Consider the following 21,060-nt stretch of genomic DNA (forward strand, 5'->3'; position numbering starts at 1 on the left):
AGAGGCTTTGGCGGGAGGTGCTGTTTGCTGGCCTTCTCATCATGGCTTGCTCAACCTGCTTTCTTATACAATGCAGGATCTCCAGCCCAGGGATAGCACCACCTACATGGTCTGAGCTCTCCCCTATCAATCAACCACTAATTAAGGAAATGACCCATCGTCAGAACTTATGGAGGTATTTTCTAAAGGGAGGTCCCTTCCTTTCAGATAACCATAGTTCGTGTCAATTTGACATAAAACTAGCCAATACAGATCTAATTGGAAAATGATTGGTGAATGCCATAACATCCCATAGCATAGCTTGTCAGACTAATCCTTATTATAGCTAACGGGGTTCATAGCTGGGTGAGATTGATGAGAACTTTTCACATCTCATAGCATGCACTACATCTTCTAGTATTATGAAAGCCAGCTAGTAGGAATGAAGTTTCCATATGAGAAGTTGATTGATTTTTTTTTTCATGTTCTATGTATGACTCAACTGTGTAATGTCTTCAGTAACAGGGTCTTACCACCAAGTTCTGGAGAGCAACCAAGAGCACTAGCAATAGCCTATAGTGTTTAATGATTTAAGGAAACCCATTGACCAACAACTCAATATAAGGTGGCCAGTTCCTGGCACTTGGGTTTTTATTGCTAACATGTGATGTTTAGTTAGGATACTGACCTACTATTATAGAATATCACCATTTAAACTCTTCTTATCTATGTAAATATTTTAGGAAGCTTCTACAGTAGTAAGTTTCCATGTTCATACCACCCAGAATGCACCAGATCTTATCTGAACTTTTACATTTTAACTCCAATTCATAGTGTGTGAAATAGGAATAAAATTGCTCCCAGATTTACCATGGAGTGATATAAATTGAAAATATCATAAATCACAAATCTTTTAGGAACTTGAGGTATAACTCAGTGTAAATAAATGATTTGCACAGAATGCACGAGGCACCTGAGTTCAGTGCTCACTGTCCACTTCTAGAAAAGGGATGGAAGAGTACCTAAGAAACACATCTGAGAAAGAGCCTTCACTGCAGAGTACTGATATTCTCCACGCGATTGTGGAGCAGACTTAAACTGCAGTCCATAGCCCTGCCTGGCATCACCAGGGAGTATCCCACCTGAGAAAAAGATCCAAACTCAAAACACTAAGAACCGTTTCTATGGAAGTCACACCACTTTTGCACCATTGGAAAGTCTAAAAATCACAAAGGCAAGCCATGCTACACCAGGGACCTTCTGTACTATAAACAGAGTCAGTTTTCTAACACAGGAAGACTTAACGAGACATCCCTCCCCGTCTTCCCTCTGGTTAAGTCCAGTTTGCCAGTTTGCAGAGGTGCAGGGATATGCCTAAGAAACACGGGGGGAGGGGGGGTTACATTTATAGTTTTGATCCCATGTAATTGAAAATAAATGTGTTTCCTAGGTACAAGCTTAATCCAACAGTTGTTTTATCGTGAAATTAATCCTGGTATTTAAAGTAGAAAACAGTTCTTATTCTGCAGGGAAATACTGTGGAGAGAAAATGGTTCTTGCAAAAAATAAACGGGCAAACAAACAGATCTATGTACAGAGGTAGTGTTGAAGTAATGGTCATAAACTCTAAGGGGGCTCTTTTGATAAAGATGCTTAATTAGATTACTGACTTATAAACATGTTGACCATAGCCTAATAAGTGAGTACATTTTTGTTTCATGACTAAGTACAAATATCAGAAATAAAAGCTCTACAAAATGATTATTTTTTTAAGTACATGACACGTTTTCTATACTATACCCTGTCATTGTTTAAATTGCCAGTTTTGACATGTTAAATTGAGGACCAAGAAGGCATAATTAAATGTGGACCTATAAGACTGCTAGGGTTAGAATCTTGGCTCTGTTTCTTACTATCATGGTGTGATGTGGATGAAATTTCTTAATCTCTCTATGCCAATAGTATGATGGGACTTACCACTTATGTACACTATGATTCATGTGGATAGAATTAATTAAAGAACCTATAACAGTGATTGGTGCATAGAAACATTATGGAAGTGTTCACTATTAATGTTCTCACAATCCACTTGTGTGCTGTCTTGAAGTTTGAAAAGAACTTCCTTACAAGATAAGAATAATGTTATTGCCTGTGCTTTGATTAGCATTAATTTTCAGCTTGACAGGATCTCAATTACCCAAGAAAAGAATCTCAAGGCAGACCTATGAGGGATTGACTAGGTTAGGTTAGCCTCCTGGCATGCCTATGGTGATTATCTTGATTAGATTATCTTAGGTGACCATCTGGATTATGGTGGGAAGACCCACCCATTGTAGGTGGTACCCTGGAGTATATAAAAAGGAGAAGTAAGCTGAGCACAAACATTTATTATTTCCTTCTTTTTCTTTTGGAGTGTGATATAATCAGCTACCTCAATCTCCTGTAGCCTTGACACCCCTGCCAGAGTATACTGTACCCTTGCACTGTGAGCTGAAATACACCCTTTGAATTGTGTTTGTCAAAGGCATGTTCTCATGGCAACAGAAGAAAAGAAAACTAAGACACCCACTGTCTTACCTTTCAATACACAAAACATCAGTAAAATAACTTTAACTTCTTCAAAAGCAAATTTAATAAGTACTTTTCTTTTGAAGGGAAGATGAAATATCCCTTTACTTTTTAAAAAAAATCCCTAATACATTCCTTTAAAATGAAATTGTATGTCTTTTGGGAAAGTAACTTATGATATCTTAAAAACATAGAATATGAAACAATCTTGTGTGCAATGGTATTTTATTCATTGTTGTGGTGCTTTCTATTTAATTAATTTTTAAATGTTATTTGTTTAAAATAAAAAGAGACCTTGACATGAGTTTTCAGGTAGTCCAAGGAGTTCATTCATAAACAATAAATTAACAAGTTATAATTCACAAATGATTTAGTACTCCTTTGTGTCTTTTGATTCTGTAACACACAATAAGTTACATAAAATGTTTAAAGTTTAAGTTGCTGATATTCCACTGTACAGTGTAGCAATTACAAACAATTTGAAAAAAAAAGCAAATTTCCTCAAACTGCAGAAGTTCCTAAGGAATATAAAACAGTCCTGGGTAGATTTCCAGGCTTGGAAAAAACACAGTTGGTTCCCTGGAGTCATTTGGAGTCTTGGGTCAGATTATGAATCTGTCACTTCAAGCTTAGCTTCCAAGGCCATTCTCAGGTCACTATTGAACCTCCCTGAAGGAAAGGAAGAGCATGAAGGATGACCTGTAGATATGGGAAGTAGGGGTATCACATATGCCCTTCTTACCTGCTACTATCAAAACTCAGTCATTTCCTGGTTACATGGTTCCACAAGGAAGTCTGGGATATGTAGTCCAGTCCATTTCCTGAAAAGAAAGCAGAAGATGGATTTCATTGTGTAATAGAAGACTGTGCCAAACAAGTTCAGTTCTGTTATAAAAATCCTTCTTTAGCACACTGAGCTCAGTGAGCTCTGAATGAGTTTAGAGAATATCTTGCTTTTTCCTTTCTTGGCATCTATTACCTCTGTAGGAAACAAGGCACTTTGAACAGAACTGTGGATGGGAATCCATCAAATCTCATAATGGAAGCAATCTTATTATTCTAAGAACAGTAAGAGATCTCACTTCAATTTTTTTAAATTGCAAATTATAACACAGATACAAAAGTTGCATATAACAAATGTACAGTTAAATCCTCCAAAACAGCGATGGAGGAGAAAGAATCTTCCCACAGCCTGAAATAATCTCCTACCCATCTCCACAAAAGAACACCAAGTCCTAGTTTCTAGATAGTTTTTTTCTTTTCATATCTGTCGTCAGAGTCCAGCCAACAGTATGGATTATGTTACTAGTCGTTGTAATCTGGGCTGGGTTTTCTGGATTTTCTAGTATCCTAGTCAGGGAATTGAAATAAACACACATCAATTACAAAGAGGCAATAAAAGTTTTCCCAAAAGCAAAGTGATGGTAATATACAGTCAAGACAAGAGGCTACATGACTGAAGATACTCAAGGACCTGTGTTCCCAATTATTGTTGCTGAGGGGTGTAGATGATTCTGTGTTTTGACTGACTTGCTATTATAGAACCTCTTCCCCCTAATGCACGTGTCCCTTATCACATGTATCTGATTTTAATCATATCCACATCCAAATACACATGACTTTAAAATGACAAATAAGGGATTCTTTCTCAAAATTCACTTAGAGGACACAGTTTGCCTTATTGCCCATGCACCCAAAACCATTCTGTGCCAGATCATCCCTCCTACTTTTATACCCACACACAACCAGATTTCAACTAAATACAATCAAAGATTAGTGGTCATTAAGGGATGGGAAAGCTTACACCATTGTTCAGAGTGGATGTGCATGCAATTTGATATAATGGGGGCCCTACTTTGCTCACAGATTGTGAGTACACTGTTAGGTTGTGTGTGCATATAGCCCCAAACCAAGTCCTAGATCTCCAAACTGTCTCCTGTGCTTGCCTCCCTCAGGCAGTCTGTTTTTAGATAGATCCTTAAATCTCTTTTAGTGTAGCTTCCCTCCTTTTTCTTGTATTACCCTTCTTGGAGATGTGTTGGTGAGAAAAACAAACCACCCGACCTATAAACTATGTCCAGTCTATCTTTTAGGAGTCTCCACGGCAAAGGTGAGCCTGTTCGTCTGTCCTTGAGGGTTGTAACTCGGGAGTTGTGAGCCTGTTCCTCTGTCCTTGAGAGTTGTCACCTAGGAGTCACAAAGCCTCCACCAGTCTTCAGTGAGTCTCTTTTACAGAAGCTATATTCCGTCAAGAAACACACTGTCGAGTTCCCACTTTTTTCAGTTCACCCTGGCATTGGTGTATCACACCTACACCCTTTAATCAAGGAACATGAAATGACAACATTCTAATTCCATCATCAGTTCTCATTTATTTGTGGAACCACCTACAAGGAGAACTTACACTCCAACCTCTATTTACTCACCTGCTGGTCCATTTTGTACAGATAATTCAGGAAAATGCTTTTCTTAGCAGGTTTACCACAAATGTCTTTTTCGTATCCTTATGGGATCAGATTTAAATATATGTTATATTTTGTATACACACCATTTGTCATCAATCCTAAACTTAGATTCTGGTGATGGTTTCAAATTTATTCTGTAAACATTTAAATATGGGTGACCTAGCAGGGTGTTCAGGCTCCTCTGGACATTTTTTTTCTGTTACATTTTTAATTAGCTATCTCTCAAAAGAAAAGAAAATGACAGCCTTGTTTTGTTGGAAATAACCTTCAGCCTTGTACTGAGAGAGCTAGGGATCTGGAGACACTCACATTGGTTTGTCTCTGTTCTCAAACTGTTTCAGGAGGCAGAACTTTAAAATGTAGTTTATCATTTCCTTCACTTTGAAGATGAAATATAAAGATGCCTCCTGATGGTGTTTCTCACATATACATGGAACTATAGAAGTTCAATGTGTTCTTTCTATCTGTATCTCACTTTTTTCATAATATAAATCAAGTTACAGGGACAATGGATGATCATAGGCACAGCATATATCATGATTACATTCTTCATTCCATACTCACAGAGAAAAAAATCTCTTGATAATAATACCTACATGGTCACCAATATAGATATTTAAATTTTTGAGTACTTTTTGCATGTGCTTTGTCCTTTTGCATTGGTGTTGTATGTGGTGATATTTTGTTCGTGCTCTAACAAATAAAGCTCACCTGGAGATCAGAGTGAGGAGCTAGCTACTAGAGGCCAGGCATTGATGTCATACACCTTTAATCCCAGCATTTGGGATCTCATGCCTTTGATCCCAGCTCTTGAGAGGAGGAAATGGGAATATGGTTGGGCAGAGAGAGGATGTGATAAAGCTGAATGGAGACAGGAGCTTGGCCCCTTTCAGTCTGAGGATTCAGTAGAGTTAAGAAGTGGTTGTGGCTTGTTCCTTTGTCTCTCTGATCTTTCAGCATTTACCCCAATATCTGACTCCAGGTTTTTATTATTAAGACCAATTATAATTTGTGCTACAGTTGTATATGATTCTTCAGAGCACTCAGCCTTTATGGATGTTCTACATAGAAGGTTAGCTCATTTCATAGCTGCACATTAATGTTTTCTAGCCACTTGGACACACTAAAACCAGTCTCCAATAAATCCTGAAGAATGTACTCATGGCAGCAATTTTGCTTGAGTATTTGTATGTTCCTAACAGTTTCATCTCCAATCCTTGTAATTGAAAATCAGCCTTGCTGTGTATAATATATTCTTAGATCCTTTTGAATGTGAATCTTTATTATATTTCTACGCCTTTCTAACATAAAGCTTCCCTGTCACAATATGGGAATGTGATTTTGTTTCCTCTATAAGCCATCTGGTACCCTCCCCTAGATAGTCAAAGTTATTTCTCCCTCCCATTCAAAGCTAAATAATTATACAAGAGTATGTTTCATATTGACAACTCTGGTGTGCTCTTTTCAATTGGTAGCTTCAAATTGTTTTTGTTTTTACTCTTACATTTTCTTAAAGTTTGTATCCTTACGCTCAGCTTCTACTTTGGTTTCGTAGGAAAGTCTCACTATATGTGTGGGGTCAATTTGAATCCTTAGACTTGGCTTCTGCTTTGGTTTCTTAGGAAGTCTTATTGTATGTGTGGGTTCAGTCTTGCCTCGTTTCTCTATCCGCCAGCTTTTCTCAAATTCTCCCAGTGTCTTCTCAATGCTTTATTTCAGCTTTCTTGCTTTTTTTTCATGTCTATAAAGAAATGATTTGTTACTCTTCTTAATCTTGTGTTTCTTTTTCATTTCCGAAAATGGCTTTTCCTTTTATTTTGAATTGTTGGCTGAAGTCAGTTGCTCAGTTTCTGAGTTCCTATAATTCTTATTCATGTCTACATCTTTCTGTTCCTGGGCCATTTCCCAGCTAGCTTGGTTCCTTTTGAAAGTACACTTCCAGACTGGTTCCCACTTTTCTTTCTGCCTCACTGTCTTACCTGTGGGATGCTATTCTGCTCACTTTTCTCATATAGGACTTGAAAGTCATCTCTTTCTTTCTTGCTCTGTGAAATTACTTGTGTGAACTTTTAGAAGGAACTGTCCAAAACTAAACCTGCATCCCTGGATTTCCTGGTTCCCCTTCCCCTCCAGCTGCTCCAGATGGCACGATCCTTCTCAGCTGTTCCTCCTGGTGTTCTCAGTTTGAGGACCCGACAGCCTCTTTGTCTTCAGTGGTGTGGTAGAGAAGGGCTGTGAGCATTCTGGAAGGGAGCTGTGGCCTATCAATATGAAGAGCTCCTGAATCAGGAGGCAGGGACTCCCAGGGCCTTCCCAGGGGCCCCTTTGTTCTCCTATCTCTTTGTGCAGATCTTCTGTCTCAATGTAATTGTTTGCTTGTGGCCATTGCTCTGTGGCCTGATGTCCCTGTTTTTTCTCTTCGGCTTTGTCCTGCCTAGTTCTCACGTATCACAGGTGCCCTGTAAGATCTCATCACTGCTCCTCACTGGCTCACTATTTGGGCTTGTGGAAATGATTCAATATTCTCTATTGGTTTTGACTTCCCTGTCCTGCTGTATTTGATGTGCAAAACCATTTTTATGTGTTGCTGGAGGGCTTCTCTCCAGGTTCCCCAAGCCCCGCAGTCCCACAATCCACTTATAAAATAATCACTCAGACACTTATATCACTTATAAACTGTATGGCCGTGGTAGGCTTCTTGCTAATTGTTCTTTTATCTTAAATTAACCCATTTCTATAAATCTATACTTTGCCACGTGGCTGGTGGCTTACTGGCATCTTTACATGCTCTTGTCCTGGCGGTGGCTGCAGTGTCTCTCCCTCCTTCTTCCTGTTTCCCCAATTCTCCTCTCTCTTTGTCCCGCCTATACTTCCTGCCTGGTCACTGGCCATCAGTGTTTTATTTACATAGAGTAATATCTACAGCACTTCCCCTTTTCTTCTTTTTTTAAAAAGGAAGGTTTTAACTTTAACATAGTAAAATTACATATAACAAAACAATTATCAAGCAAGAATTACAGTTACAATATTAAAGAAGATGTCCTATCTATCTTATATTTGTGAGTTTAAGGTTTTATATCTAACTTATCTTTTATCATAACTGAGGAAATTATAACTATCTAGTCTTTAACCACATCAAAGACCTGAGAAGGAAGATAATGGTACCTGAGAAATGGTAGATGGATGCAAGCAACTTTCGGGAATCTTGCAAGAGTAGACCAAGACAGCTGGCAGCCTGGACAGTCACCTAATGTTTCTCAGCATTATTGGTGCATTCAAATTGGCTACAGGCCTAGAGTATCTGACAGACCATTTTCAGAAGCAGGAATTCTGAAAGACCATCTTACCCTGTCTTGGCAGAGTACAGTGGTCGCTTTCCTTGTGTCCCGCTTGTCCAGAAAGGACAGCATTGCATTCGTACTGTCAGCCGTCAAGGCAAGGGCAGTTCTTTGCCCAGTAGGCCATTTTGTGCCAAGAAGACAAATTTCCAAATGGAAATGTCTTAGAAGCCCAACATTCTCTCGGGATCAAATTGGTGCAGCCAGGAGCAATTGTGTCTCATGTCAACAGAATTCTAAGTTATTTAAATGCCATATACTCTAGGTCTATGAAGTGTTTGAAGATTACCTATCTATCTGAAATATATCTATGTATACCTAGAAGACTTAACTAACATGGTTACAAATATGATTATCATAAATGACTAATTATTAACCTATTTTTAATTATCCATTACAATTTTAAATGAGTTACATAAACATAATACCTCAAACAAGAATAGAAATATATATATACAGTATAACAAAATTAACTTCAAGTTTGTATCAATAAACTAAAATTTATACCAATGTAAAACATTTTAAGCATAAACTAAAATCTATACCAATGTAAAACATTTTAAACAAGTTGTTCTTTAAAAGTAGGTTGATTAATCTATCCTTTTATCTTATCATCTCTATATCCTCCTATATATCTATATCATATCCCCCTTTTTTTTTTTTAGAAAGAGATCACATTTATAATCAACCTATTTTAAATAAAAATATTGGTTTTTCTCTGTCCCACACCAGAGGGCTCTTCTGATTTGGGACACAAGAATCTCTTAACCATTTTTTTTTTAAAAGCAATATGTCTGGGTTTAGAGGGGGAGTGAGCCAATTCCACCTCTAAAGCCAGCTTGGTATATTTGGGAATTTGGGCGTAGCATCTCTTACTACTTCCTGCTGGAGGGGGGCGCTGTATCTTATGGGGACGCAAAGAAAACTTTAGGCCTATGGGGTAGTCCGTGAGGCTGTATTGTGTGAACCAGTTGCCTTGAAACCGCTCTGGATGTTGGATCATCTGGGCCATGGTGTCATCGGAGACATTTCAGGGGGTCTTGGCTGGTGAAACCTGATGTATCTTAATATGGAACAAATCCATAGCCTCTGGCTTTCTGTGGAAACAAAAGCAGAACCTCTTTTCCAAAGCAACATATCCTTAAATCCAAATTTTGAAGTCAAGTTACCTTTAAAATATACATATTGGTATAATTCAACATCTTTTTTGATCAAATGTTTTTTTGCAGTTAAAAATCCCAAAGACAACACAATCCAGATTGTCTGTGTAATATTCATCTTTACGTGGCTTTTTACATTAATTTTTTTTGTCTCTTTCAAGCCTACGTATATTTTACACACATTGTAAACGATGTTATCTGAATCAGTCTTTTTGTGAGCCTATTGCTTTAAACTGCATCCTTCTAAGCCTGAAACAGCGCTGTGGCTGCTGGCTCCGCCCACTTCAGCTTCCCAACATGGCAGTGGTACGTTTTCCGCCAGCTCTGGGAGTCATCAAGTCTCAGAAATAGTGGGTCTAAGCTTTTATCAAAGCAGCATGTAGCCCAGAAACCTTTTTTTTAAAAAAAAAATACTAGTAAAGACTAAATCTACCACACAGCTTAATGTGCCGCTGGCAGACGCCTCATTACCGCCATACTGCCGGTCAAACGCACATGCCAGGAACCCGCCAGTGTTCAAACCTGCGTTTTGCAGCGTCTAGCTGCCCGTATGAGACAAGAAGCAGGAACCTGTTTTTGGCTCTGTTTAGAATTGGTTATTAAATATTCTCAGGTTTAAGGTGGAAACTCGAGCCGTTGGGCGCCATTTGTTGCTGGAGGGCTTCTCTCCAGGTTCCCCAAGCCCCGCAGTCCCACAATCCACTTATAAAATAATCACTCAGACACTTATATTACTTATAAACTGTATGGCCGTGGCAGGCTTCTTGCTAATTGTTCTTTTATCTTAAATTAACCCATTTCTATAAATCTATACTTTGCCACGTGGCTGGTGGCTTACCGGCATCTTTACATGCTCTTGTCCTGGCGGTGGCTGCAGTGTCTCTCCCTCCTTCTTCCTGTTTCCCCAATTCTCCTCTCTCTTTGTCCCGCCTATACTTCCTGCCTGGTCACTGGCCATCAGTGTTTTATTTACATAGAGTAATATCCACAGCATTTATGTAAGTGACTAGCCCTGTGGAATCTCGTGGAAGGCATAAGAAGAAACGCTTTAGGCCCAGATTTCTCTTAACCTTCCTCAACTTTTGAGAAGCAAGGTTTAATTTCCTTTTTAAAATTCTTAATAATCATCACATTATTCTCTTGTGTACTTTTTGCTATGTTTGTCCAAATAAGAAAGATAAGTTTTGGGAGTGTGCATCCCCTGACCTCGTGAGAACCGGACAACAGACGGGGCAGCCTTTTGTCTGTTTCCAGATAAACTCTGCAACCCGTGACTGCGCTGGCTCTCCATATCTGATGGGAGCTGGAGAGACCAGGCTTTGAAGTCATGCTCATCTCTGAGCAAGAAATCTGCAGAGTGACCTAAATTCACAAATACCTGGCCCTATCACAGGTTTTGCTCAACTGCAGTCTTTAATAGTTCAGTGATATCACCTACTATTTGGATTTATTTTAACTGTTTTAAATTATCTGTTATTTATTCTATGGGTTCATTCACTTCATTTATTGGTATGATTCATTAAGTTAATGATGGCTTCCATCAAAGTTGTGTAAGACATGTAAGAGTAAGCGTGATTTGAAAATATTCTTATTGAATGTACAAAACTTTGGGAAAACTCCATATCTGGCAAAATGACCACTCTCCAAGGTTTATTGTTTGTTTACTAATGGTAGTTTATAAAACCCACCCTGATTGCCTAAAATAACCAACCTTCCCACAAAGCAAATACTTATTATTTGCATCTGCCACACCAGATATTAAGACATGGGCTCTCCAGATAGCCCGTGGGAAGAATATATACACAGTTCAGTACATCCTCAGTTGCAGGAGAAATGTTCTCTAGCTGATGGGTCTAAGGAAGTAGGTAGAGTTTGGTAGGTGGGAATATGGATTTTACTTCGTGATGAGGACAAGAATTCAAGTCAGGTAAGAAGGTTTGCTTCTGGGGTGAACAAAGGGTGTAAAGATACAATGTGGCCAGGAAGGCTTGAACTTCAGGTAAATTTTGGTTTACAGAGATAAGTTAGAATGTCTATTTGAGTTGAATGGTTCATGATCTAAAGGGAAAATGATTCTTCCTGGTTATAGGCAGCCTAGAAAACAGTCTTCAGCTGTATAGTCTTAGTCTTTTCAAGAAAATTAGTCCTGAATTGACTCTGAGTTAGCTGTCTACACATCATTTTTTGCACATTTACAGAATGGACCTTATATCTATATAAATAATACAAATTCTTTCTGGAAGATTTTTTGTTTGGGGAACTTTGAGTCAATGAAGAAACCATCAAGACCTAGACCCATTGTTATCAACCTGTGGGTCCCAACCCCTTTGGGTATTGAATGACCCATTCACAGGGGTTGCCTAAGGCTATCTGCATTTTTTACGTTACAATTCATAATGGTAGAAAAATTACAGTTATGAAGTAGCAATGAACACAATGTTGTGGTTGTGGGTCACCACCCCACGAGGAACTGTATCAACAGTGTATAGTGTTAGGAAGGTTGAGAACCACTGTATGAGATGCTCTTCTTCACTCAATACCACATCAGTAGCCAATTCGTCATTTTTGAAATGTTTTGTAATAGCAACTAGAAAAAAAAAAAAAGAAGTGATTAAAAGCATGGCTACTGAATTTTGACAAATAGCTGATGGAAAGAGATAAGAGGAAACGGCAGTCTCTCATTTATCAATATCAAGGTAATTTTTATAAGAATCTAAAAGGAGTTTGTATTGTTTGTATGGATTCTAGTTACCCATGAGCTCCCCTTCAACTATGTCTATAGATAAGGAATTGACAAGAGTTAGTTGTAGTATATCAGTATATCTAGATGGTCTAAAGATGATATTAAACCAAAGAGGATAATTTAAAGCCTTGTTACACAAGCATGCACACTATGAGATTTAATGGATGAAATCCTAAAATTTCATCAAATCACATCCTCTCACTATTCACCCAGCTCCTGTAAGTTTAGAGGAAAGAAAGTGGACCGTGTGTGCTTGTGCACGTTTACCTAGTGCTGGTTTTTGATTTCAGGATGTTTCAGACTTTAATTTTCAAAGAAGGGATGCCAACTCTAAAGTCTGTGCAAATGTTCCGAAGTCTGACAAATGTCCAAATCGGAATACTGCTGACCTCAAGCACTGTAGCTGCATTTGATCTGTGTGTCTGTTTTATCTTCTCTTTTCTTTGATGGCTTAGACTAAGTAGATCCATAGGTCCTTGTACATAGTCACTTTTTTCAAATACTGATTGATTACTTTATAGGAAACAAATGCAGCAGAGTCCTAATCTGGAGCATCTACCAGGATTCTATCAGTTTCCTTTATTGACAAATCAGTTAAGGTTTTGTTCCTCCTCATGAGTGTGTGCATCGACATTAAATGGTAAAATAGAAATCAATTATTGGTAAGAATGTAGCATGGGATTTGTGTGCATGTAATAAATTGTCCCCTCTTGATCATCTGGATACAATGTGATACAATTAAATGTAAAATTTTAGGTATTGGCAGATTATTGGAGTGTGAAATCACATAGATAGCAAAGATTTTTCAATTACCTAAACTTTAGAAGAAAATGTGTGGCTATTTCTCCCCATAGTTCAGTGTAATCCAATACTGTCACTTTGAATCTGTCAAGATTCAGTATACAGGCTGTATTCTTACTATGATACCTGAAAAGGCTAAAGGAAGAAGAAAAGATAAAATGACATCTCAGACACCAAAATGATGGTTTTGTGATCAATTCAAAAACTTTATTCTTCCAGTCTATAAACCTTCTTAGATTTTTCAGGGTCTGGACTTACATGTTATGAACATATTCATAATAATTATTGAAAAACTGCTTTACATGGTTTACTTTAGGATTTCACTGGATTATAAGATAAGCAGAAGGTGTTATCCACCAAGCCCTAATGAATCCTTTTTTAAAAAAGAAGAAATGGGGTGGTAAATAGATAAAGAATAGCAGTAGAAGGACAGGTACACATAAGTGTTTAGAACTAAATCCATAGACATACCCATGAACAGAAGTGAATTTGGCATCCTTAGAGACAGTGAAATTTTTTCAAAAAAAAAAAAAAACAAAACAAGAGAATAACATCATTCGAGGTCTTCTTGTGGGGGCAGTAAACCTGGGTTAGTTCTCTGGGGAAGATGAAGAAGAAGGTTTGAAGGACATTTGAAAGAAGGTTGTTCCCCAGCAGGAGCTGGACACTCTTCTGTGGGTAGACCAGTTGTGTGAGATGTGGTAAGAGGTCTGGCTCTAGCACTATTACGTGGGCCAGTAATATGAGAGGACATGTGGTCCCAGGTGAAGGTGATTTTTTAGTAAATCTTTGGAATTTGAATTTATACATTTATTTTGAGGAAATTGGACTTTGGTCAGAGAGCTCCCAAATAAAATGAAGGCTCTAGTCCATCCATATTAATTTTATTCTTATGTACAGATTTCTAAAAATAATTTTCTCCTTTCAATATTCTGTGTGATTATTTCTGTTGAACTAGAAGGACTAAGGTCACTTTTCATTTCATTTAAAGATGAAAATATATTAGTTGTCAAATGAAATGCAAATAGAAGACAATCCACTGTGCAACACAGAATCATTTTCTAACCACAAGTTGTAACGTTTTCAGGTATATGGACATCCTCATTGCTGTAACTATGGTCTCTTCCCTGTACCTGTTCTATTCCTGCATGTGCACAAGTAACTGTATAGTTTATCACTCACTCTGGGTCCTTGTCTGCCTGCTCTTGACTTTCATAGTCATGTGACCCCCATGCAATGCAGAGAAGATCTCGACATCTGCTGAGACCTTCGCTGAACTCAAGAACTTGTGGGGAAGACTCCCAGGTGCGGCCCTGTCTCCTCAATGAAAACTGCTTCCAGTTCCAGTACAACCTCACAGGTACAGTCGAAATCCACTGTGGGTTCCCTGAACATTGACTAACCCTTGTGTGTGTGCCCCATCCTGGCGCTGTGGAGGGAGAGGACAATATATGTGTGGGACATAAAAAAACTGAGGACTTATTGCCAGTTGCCCTTCATGAAAACAAACATCCAATCATGGCATGTGGATGCATCAAAGACACCCATAATTTCTGAAGAACAGCTTGGCTTAAAAAGGTACTGCAATAGAGTTTAGTTTTTCTCATGCCTTTCATTATTTCAATAACTTAAGTCTATGATATATTTTCCCCATAGGCAATTAAAAAAAAAAATAGGGAGGCCTGACCAGTCAGGGATATCAAAGAGGGGACAAGAATCACTTTAGAAGAATTATTCAGCCACTGTGATTGTCTGAACTCATAGAGCAGTGCCCAAAACAACACTTACTTGCTACCTACCATTGCCCCCAGCAGGGGATATGCAAAAATGCCACCAAATATAAGAGCATGTTAGGTCTAAGCATTGGAGTCAATGCTTAGGAACATATCACAATATGTATATAGAGGCAAAGCAACATCCATGGCCCAAACTTCCCTGTTCCATGCACATTGGAATAGGTGAGATTCGTTGTGAGGAAAACCTTGTTAATTCTATGTAGGTGTTGGGTTCTTTCATGGGTGAATGGCAGCACAGGAGGTTCATCTTTTTTCTTCAGGTCTTTGATTTTCATTAGCAATTTTTCAGAAATACAATGGAATGTTGCTGTATTGAAAAAGTGTATATTTTAAGATTGAATTTTCTTTAACCATATATAAGTTTGTTATTAAGCTCTTAGATATAGAAAAATAATTGAAGAGATTTTTGTTAACATGGTCAAGGATCTTTCACACCCACATCTATATGAAAAGTTTTCTCTCTTTGTTGTTTTAAGTCAAATTAATTATGGGGAGAGGGGCAGCAAGGGCCAGAACCACCTTGCATGGCTATAGCCCCGTCTTTTAAATACCACTAACCAGGCCAACAAAACTAACTTGCCCAGGGATGGTGTCTTTGGGCACTCCCATAGGATGTCTCCAGACAAGTTCCCTAGAGGCTCTCACAAAGACACCAATCCCTTTTCTGAGCTCCCTACCTTCATGATCCAATCACCATCAAAAGTTCCACTCCCCAATTCTACTACCTTGGAAGTTAAGATTTTGGGGGATGGGGCACAAACAGAATTGGTGCCCTGGCTCAGTTGTTTTCTCTCTCAATCATCCACAGCAAATCATTGTCTTAAACTGGTCTTTTATTATTATTATTATTGTTGTTGTTGTTGTTGTTGTTGTTAGTGTCTCTCCTATCCTACCAAATGATCAGTATAACCTTTTGAGTTTTTGCTTTCTTTTGTTTTACCTCTAGAAAACCAAATTCTAGAAAATGGACTCAGTACATTTATTTGGCTTGTATTTCCTTGTGTGTTTGCCCCTCTGACACAATGACTGTTCAAGGCTTTCCAAAGCTACTTAGGAAGATTGTAAAATTGGGGGCTCTCCCTCCCACCTAGGCAGATTATCAGAGCTCGGGTGTGGTTGGCTCACAAGCCTAGACCTTTGAAACTCAGTGTTTATGATCTTCTGCCTATAGAGTGGAGTACATGCCAGCTGAGTGAAAATGCTTCCTGTGGCCAGGGCGTGAGGACTCGCCTGCTGAGCTGTGTGCGCAGTGATGGCAAGCCTGTTGGCATGGACCACTGTGATCAGGTAACTTGTGTGTGATGAGCTCTCTTAGCCTTAGTCCTCAACCTTCACAACATCTAATAGACATTACAGACACTGACTGAAGAGGTATTGGGCAGGAGTTGTATGTCACTGGTTTGGACTTACTCAAAATAGTGGAGAAAGATCATTTTGCACTGAAGAAATGGAGTAATTACTTCTAAGAAGTTGTTAAAATACACCTGCTTTCCAACAAACCATTGGCATTAGTGCCTTTACTACTGTGGTGTGAGTCCTTATATTGGCAGGTGATTCATTTGCTTGTGTAATAAACGTCCTCATCACATTTGATGGATGCTGAGCCTGGATATAGAATACACTGATAATTTTCTCCACAAATATCAACTGTCATCTTCTTCTTCTTCTTCTTCTTCTTCTTCTTCTTCTTCTTCTTCTTCTTCTTCTTCTTCTTCTTCTTCTTCTTCTCCTCCTCCTCCTCCTCCTCCTCCTCCTCCTCCTCCTCCTCCTCCTCCTCCCCCTCCTCCTCCTCCTTCTCAATCTATGCCAAAGACCTCCATGTCAGTTTTCAAAATAGGAGATTCTGAAGTTTTCTAATTTTATGGAATCTGGAGAAAAGCTACAGAAAGACCCATTCCAAAGAAGCTGGCATTCCCTTCCCAGATGTAAATTCAGCACTATAGGGACAGCTCAACAGAAACAGGAATGTTGCCATACTGAAGGCATCACAGAACCGATCTTCATGATTGAAGACAGGACGCCAGTAATCACAGGTGGCTACAGAAATGTCTGCAACACACTGAAAGGTCAACAAAGGTCTGTCTCAGTTGTTGTAGCATGGGGGAAGTAAGCAGAAATTAAAACAAAGACTTCCTCAGCACTCTTATACCAACCATAAGTATTGTCACAATGTGGTCCTCAGCCAGCCATGCGGATGTCATCCAGGATGCTGACTATGAACCAGTCAGTCCAAGACTAGATGCCCCAATCAGTAGTATTCTAAAAATGGCTCACATCCTACAGAAGATTGTTGGCCAAATGTCATTGCTTTATTTGAATATTTCATTTAGTCTGCCTCTAATACACTGACTGCCTAAGGAATGTCACCTACCTACAACAGTTCCAAATAAACAATGGGTACACTCAGACCTGTCCCCATGAAGTTAACATTCCTTCCAAGTGCATAAATGAGAAATGGTGTAAGGGTGTTTTAACTGACAGCAGTACATTGTTGGGCTGTAGCAGTTCAGATGAGCTGCTGATTTGTGTTCCTGTGTTGTTTGGAGCAGTGTTACCTATTAGTTTTTGGCTGCTTATAGTTGTAAGAAATATTTTCTTTTGATATAAGGAGAGATATAAATTATTCATTAATAAAAGTCAGTTTCTTTGTTTTCTGAATGGCATGTACAAAACATGTATTTAATGACTATTCATTTAAAGAAGTACTAAATTATTAACCTGCTGTATCACACCAATAGTCACAGGTCCCTTTATGGTGCTTTATGCATTACCCACTTAAAGAGTCATCATGCTGTGATAACTAATTTTAGCTTTGAGTAGCTGTACTGATAATATTTAACATGTGTTGGGTGCCAAAGCTTTCCTAATTAAACATATAATCAGTGTATGAGTCACACAGCACATACTTCAGTATTCACTCTCTGATTCTTGGGTAATTTATTCCTTCCCTGAGATGTCTTCTACCTCGGTCACAATAAAATGTACACATTTTCTCTACACACAGATTTTAGAGAAGAAAGTGAACTCTCTCATCAATTTCTTTCCAGATTACAACTGTAATTACATTGTCCGGTTGGTCATTAGGGGATTCAGATGAATCATTTATTTTATCTTTGCTCCTATCCTGTGTACTGCTAACTCTGTTACTAATTTTTATCTCTCTGTATACCATCAGCCAGTCCCAGGGTGTCTGGATTGAATGATGACATGTCTTCCTGCTTTGTTGCTGACTGAGCAACATGGTAGATCTCTGTGCGGTGTGACCTCACACTTTCCCAGCACCTGAGTGTCAGGTCTCTGCTAGAGTTCAGTGTTTATAATAAGAAATTTTGACTGACCAAATGTCACCAGTGAAATAACAACAGTCATTTCTATGCTGACCAATTTATATAACAATGGACACTTGTTTTCCCACCACAGTGTGGAAAGGTTATTTATTATAGAATAAAGGGCACTCTCGCCCATAACAGAAGAGTAATCTGGTTTAGGATTGAAGGTGTATTTTATTGCATTTGCAGCGGAACCTGGAAAAACCCCAGAGGATGAGTATTCCCTGTTTGGTGGAGTGTGTCGTCAACTGTCAGCTCTCAGGATGGACAACATGGACACAGTGTTCGCAAACCTGTGGCCAAGGAGGTATTCAGTTTCCCCTGTTTGTTTCTACTACTAAAAGTAGCTTTATAGCTGGCAAAAAAAAAAGCACAGCGAACAGCTGAAGCTGACCCAAGTCTGACCCAGAGAACAGACCTCTAAAGCAGCCCAGCAGGCTCAGCAGAGGTGGAAGAAATGACCTGGCAGATCAAAGAAGAGCTGGCTAACCTATGGTCAGTATCCTGTCAGAAAATCCTAAGCTCTACTGGTTGAAAACATGGGGCCATGGTAGGTTTTAGGCTGTGTATTATGTCAGTTTAACTAGACACAGTGACTAAAGACTTGTTTCTACCCGGGTGCAAAAAGGGCTTGGCTTCTGTCTGCTTCAAGAAATTAGTCAACCACATAGGTTGACAGAGACCATAGAATGTTAACAACCCCATTTTCCTGCATGGTGACATCCTTGTGAATGTTCTTATGAGACACATTGGAAATTATAGACTTCTCTTCCCCTATGTGTTCTAGGAGAGGAAATTTAGTGCATGTTCCAAACTCAAGGCAAGAGGGTTAAGACAGGAAATATATTTTCTGACAGCCAGCTGCTTCTCAGTGTTTCCCATGATGATTAGGGGAGTGTGGGTCTACAGTTATCAATCATACTTCCAGGTCTCAGGACTTTGGTGTGTAAGTATACACAGTGGCAAGGGATGTAGATGCAGATAATTCTAGGAAGCTAGGCAAATAGAGAAAGATGGCATGCAGCTGGTAGGCTAGAGAAAGAGTCTTAACATTTATCTGTGTGTGAAAGGGTTGTGAAAGAAAAGCATGCAATGGGTATAGAATAAACTAGAGTCTTGAGGGGTTACAGTTTATCAGCAAGTGACTGTCAGAAACTTAGAATAGAAACTGAGGAAGAAATCTTGGCATTATGGTTTGTCACCAAGCAAAGGAGAAGGAAGGAACTTCAAGTTGGAAGAATCATGGAATCAGGTAAAGAAGACATTAAGATCTGGACCTCATTGCTCACCAGCAATACTCAGAAGCCATTTTCTAGAAATCCCAAAATGGGACTATGGAGTGAGCTTCCTTTTAAATCTGTACAAATGGAGACAGAGGGGCTATTCACTCTTGCTCTTACTTCTGGCTCCATGGAGAGCTAGACAGAAGTCAGCATGCAGCAGGAGCTGAGAACTGAGCTGTAAGATCCCAGACAGTGCAGAGATGAAAATGGCAGCCAGGATGTGCACCGGGAAAATGTAACTAAGGAAAGCAACTGTTTTACAAAAAGCATCATTCACAATGAAAGTGTAGGGTTCCCAGATTCCAATAATAATAATAATAATAATAATAATAATAATAATAATATACTACCTTCTGCACAAATGCAAACAAAAGTCCCAAGAAATAAAATGTTATATTTTAGGATCAGGATATAGTGATTGTTCTACACAGTTCCTAAAACATGCCTGAGAGGCAACTTCCATGATGGACCACTTCAAAGTCAGATCAATCCAGGTTCAAATTGCAGCTATTCAGGTGTTTAATGTTGCTGAAATCATATATATATATATATATATATATATATATATATATATATATATATATATATATATATATATACATATATATAACAGTGACAATTTAGATATCTTTATGTTCTAAACTGCTATATATACACATATATATACATATAGATAGTCATATAGAGATATATAAAGCAAGTGTGTGTGTGTGTGTGTGTGTGTGTGTGTGTGTGCATGCTTTGCTGAAGTTTGCCACCATGTGCCTGAGGCAACTGGGCCCGACAGAAACCTCTAACACTGTGAAGCAGAATCACCTCTTCTCTTCAGAAACTGATCAAGCTTGGGTATTTCTTATACTGCTGATGCTAAACCACCCAGGGGCTTTATTCATGGCTTGACATGAGGTTTAGGAAGTCACACGCTGTCCTAGTCAGAGTTTCCATTGCAGTAATGGAACACAGTGACCAAAGAAACTTAGGGAAGACAGGATTTATTTGCCTTACATCCATCATCAAAGAAGTCAGGACAGGAACTCAAAAAGGGCAGGAACCTGGAGGCAGGAGCTGATACAGAGGCCATGGAAGGCTTATTGGCTTGTTTTTCATGGCTTGCTCAGGCTGCTTTCTTACAGAACCCAAGACCACCAGCCCAGGGATAGCTCCAACCACAATGGGGCCCTCCCCCATCAATCACTAATTAAGAAAATGCCTTACAGGCTTGCCTACAACCCAATCTCACGGAGCCATTTTCTTAATTGAGGTTTCCTCCTCTCAGATGATTTTAGCTTGTGTCAAGTTGACATAAAACTATCCAACACACACAGTATAGCACTGTATTATTGGAATGTTCACTTTTATTAATTTCTACCTCCTTCATATCCATCAGTAGTATTGAAGATTCTAAGGCCCCTAGTATATTTTTTAAAATTCTCCAATAGGTTTAATCATCTTCATTGTCCCTTTTACAGCTCATGCCTTTACTTTTACTCAATATTCTTACAAACTTTTTTTCTAGTCATGTAGATATTTCTTTGCATGAGTGCAAGTTCCCACTGCGGCCAGAAGAGGGCACCAGATATTCTGCAGCTGAAGTCACA

General features: G+C 38.8%; 1 protein-coding gene across 1 annotated transcript in view; it reads left to right on the top strand.

Moving 5' to 3' along the window:
• Thsd7b (thrombospondin type 1 domain containing 7B) overlaps nt 1-21,060 on the top strand; it is an 852,383-nt gene that overhangs the window by 788,926 nt on the left and 42,397 nt on the right. The window contains exons 18-20 of the mRNA XM_042258057.2: nt 14,273-14,414; nt 16,022-16,137; nt 18,369-18,486. Of these exons, the coding sequence (XP_042113991.2) occupies nt 14,273-14,414; nt 16,022-16,137; nt 18,369-18,486 (376 nt within the window). The remainder of the gene's footprint in view (nt 1-14,272; nt 14,415-16,021; nt 16,138-18,368; nt 18,487-21,060) is intronic.

Source organism: Peromyscus maniculatus, chromosome 11 (assembly GCF_049852395.1).
Source record: "Peromyscus maniculatus bairdii isolate BWxNUB_F1_BW_parent chromosome 11, HU_Pman_BW_mat_3.1, whole genome shotgun sequence".
In the NCBI taxonomy this organism is placed as follows: domain Eukaryota; kingdom Metazoa; phylum Chordata; class Mammalia; order Rodentia; family Cricetidae; genus Peromyscus; species Peromyscus maniculatus.